Source organism: Arachis duranensis, chromosome 10, assembly GCF_000817695.3.
Source record: "Arachis duranensis cultivar V14167 chromosome 10, aradu.V14167.gnm2.J7QH, whole genome shotgun sequence".
Taxonomy (NCBI): domain Eukaryota; kingdom Viridiplantae; phylum Streptophyta; class Magnoliopsida; order Fabales; family Fabaceae; genus Arachis; species Arachis duranensis.
The window spans coordinates 22,394,824-22,397,761 of NC_029781.3; the positions used below are offsets into that span (position 1 = coordinate 22,394,824).

A 2,938-nucleotide genomic window follows, 5' to 3' on the forward strand; every position below is an offset into this window, starting at 1 on the left:
ACCAAGTGAATTTTTTCTTTTTTTTTTTTTTTTGGTGAATGACGGATTTAAAAGAAATTAAAATGAGGTCTATTTAGAAATTGAACTTCGCTCTAATTGCGAGAAATTAAACTTCGCTCTGATTTTTTATCGCACTTTTATGAAAGATGAGGGGAAATAAGGGGAAAATGTGAGAAAAGAAAAAGAGTGAAAAAGTGAATTTTTTTAGGGTAAAAAACATATATAAGTCAACGGTGGGCAGATATTACGTGAATCCGCCAAGTTAAAAATTGATTCATCAATCAACCAAAGCATTTCTTTATACAATTCGAACTAGCTTAGTTCGAATTGCATTTGTATATAAATCGAACTGAATCAGCTCGAATTACTCAGCAAAATTCACAATAATTCGAACCAGGTTGGTTTGAACTCAAAACCTACATAATTCGAACTAGATGAGTTTGAATTATATAGTGTAAGATTCCCAAAGTAATTCAAACCAAGTTGGTTCGAATTAGTAATTAATAATTCGTAGCAGTCTGGTTCGAATTAGTTAGGACCAGACATGTATATATATGGTGTGAACGTAAGTTGCTCTCACTAGAGGGGTAAGATGGCTACTGAGGAGAGTTTCGTAGTGTTGGTTCACCACAGAGGATCCATTAAGAAAAAAACTCGTTCCGGTGTGAAGTTCACTGATAAGGATCCTCTGCGTATGATCATCAGGCCTACGATGAGGTATGAGGACCTTATTAGCTCTGTACTGCTGAAACTTGGTCTAGAAGGTGTGAAATGGGTTAAGAAGTTTTTCTATCGCATTCCAATCACGGTGCTCCAGGAAATTGTTAAGTATGATTGTTTTACGATCGGGAGTGATGAGGACTTGCAGGTCATGTTTCATTGTCGCCGGCAGTTTCCAGAGGTGAGGACACCAGAACTGTTGGCAAAGTTGGTTGACGTGGTATCCAGCTCGGGGGGTTTGAACCGGCATACCACCACTTTAGCCACGGTAGCCGGTTCTAGCTCCAGACCTAGCTGTTGCTTCTTCCTCCGTCCCTGCGTACGAGCCACCCGTCCAACCTGTTGCCTCCCCTTCGTTCGCTGTTGATCTCAACGGCAGTGTAGGCGACGAGGTCGGAACAGGGGAATTTCCGCGAACCTCTTTACAGTGTGCTGCACCGGCTAGGGTTGGAGATGGATTTTTGGATGATCTAGATGACGATGATGTCGAGCCGGATATGATTGCTGATGACAGTGGCGATGATGTCGGAGCAAGTGAGCCTGCTGGGGCGGGCGGTAATTCTAGCTCTAGCACACAGCAGTACCCTCCATATTTTTCCTCTTTGGACTTGGATGCCATGAGGCAGGAGGGGGTTCCTGGGCAACTGGCTGGATTTGGCGCTAGAGATGGCAAAGGGTCTGCAGGTCTGACAGAATTTCAGGTTGGTCAGCAATTTCAGGATAAAGATGAGGCCTTGTTAAGTGTGAAGACATATAGCATCCGTCGAGGGGTACAGTACAAGGTCATGGAGTTTGAACTATCGCCGGTTTGTGGGCAAGTGTTCTGAGTTCGGGAATGGGTGAACCTGGTTGATTCGCCTGAGTCTCCGCATACGTGTCTCGCTACCTCCATCTCCAGTGACCACAGGAGTTTGGATTACCATGTGATATCGGCATTCATTATGCCAATGGTTAGGGCTGATGCATCCGTCAGCATCAAGGTGCTCCTAAATGCCACCGTTGCACACTTTGGTTTTAGGCCGACGTATAGGAGGGTCTGGTTGGCCAAGCAGAAGGTTGTTGCCCTCATCTATGGTGACTGGGATGAGTTGTACAACGAGCTTCCAAGGTGGGTGTTAGGAGTCCAGTTGACGATGCCTGGTACTGTTGCAGTCCTTAGGACGAGTCCTGTTCGTGTTGGTGGACAGCTGGACGAGTCTCAAGCTTATTTTCACAGACTATTCTGGACGTTTCCACCATGTATCGAGACATTCTGTCATTGCAAGCCCCTAATTAGTATTGACAGCACCCATCTCTATGGCAAGTATGGGGGAACGTTGCTTGTCGCTATTGCACAGGACGGGAACTCCAACATACTCCCTATGGCATTCGCATTAGTCGAGGGTGAGAATGCTGAGTCGTGGACCTTCTTTCTCTCCCACCTGCGTAAGCATGTGACACCGCAATCGGGTCTGCTGGTTATATCGGACAGGCATAACGGCATTAAGGCCGCGCTTGAGGCTCCTGACGGAGGATGGTTACCTCCGTCTGCATACCGGGCATTCTGCATTCGACATGTAGCGGCAAATTTTGCCCTAACCTTCAAGGGAAATGACGCAAAGAGGCTACTTGTGAATGCAGCGTACGCTAAGACCGAGGTCGAGTTTCATTACTGGTTTGATATTCTGAGGTCTGAAGACCCGACGATGTGTGAATGGGTGAACCGGATTGCGTATTCATTGTGGACATAGCATTGTGATGAGGGGCGTAGATTCAGACACATGACGACGAATATCTCTGAGTGTGTGAACTCAATCCTTAAGGGTGTCAGAAACCTACCTGTGTGCTCGCTAGTGAAGGCAACATATGGAAGGTTGGCCGAATTATTTGTTCGCAAAGGGAGAGAGGCTGAGGCACAGCAGGGAACCGGACAATAATTTAGTCAGCACTTGGTGAAGTGTATAGAGGCCAAATTGAAGACGGCTAGGTGCTTCACGGTGATTTTGTATGACAGGGATAACTCTGAGTTCACCGTCGCAGAGACGAGTCCTACTGGTTCTTTTTCACTGGGTAGCTACAGAGTCTCTCTTGCATCTTAGACATGTGACTGCGGATACTTCCAGGCACTTCATTTTCCGTGTCCCCACGCACTGACATGCTGTGCCTACTCACGGCTTACATGGGAGCCTTACGTCCACCAGGTGTATCGTCTTAGTTCGGTCTTCAGTGTGTATCGGAT

The 2,938-nt window shown here is 46.5% G+C and overlaps 2 protein-coding genes across 2 annotated transcripts; both read left to right on the top strand.

Moving 5' to 3' along the window:
- The first annotated feature begins 592 nt into the window (after positions 1-592).
- Positions 593-1,547, top strand: LOC107469456 (uncharacterized). Its single transcript, XM_016088828.1, has 2 exons — positions 593-940; positions 993-1,547. Exons 1-2 carry the CDS (start codon positions 593-595, stop codon positions 1,545-1,547), a joined length of 903 nt encoding a protein of 300 aa, XP_015944314.1.
- Positions 1,548-1,667: 120 nt separating this feature from the next.
- On the top strand, positions 1,668-2,450 carry LOC107469457 (uncharacterized). The gene has a single exon (XM_016088829.1). It carries the CDS (start codon positions 1,668-1,670, stop codon positions 2,448-2,450), a length of 783 nt encoding a protein of 260 aa, XP_015944315.1.
- Positions 2,451-2,938: the final 488 nt, after the last annotated feature.

What these genes read in the sequence shown, in the direction of transcription:
- LOC107469457 (XM_016088829.1), top strand. Translation starts at nt 1,668, where the DNA reads ATGGTTAGGGCTGATGCATCCGTCAGCATCAAGGTGCTCCTAAATGCC.
- LOC107469456 (XM_016088828.1), top strand. Translation starts at nt 593, where the DNA reads ATGGCTACTGAGGAGAGTTTCGTAGTGTTGGTTCACCACAGAGGATCC. An exon ending in TGGCAAAGTTGGTTGACGTG is followed by an intron (nt 941 to 992) that starts GTATCCAGCTCG and finishes TAGCCACGGTAG; the next exon opens with CCGGTTCTAGCTCCAGACCT.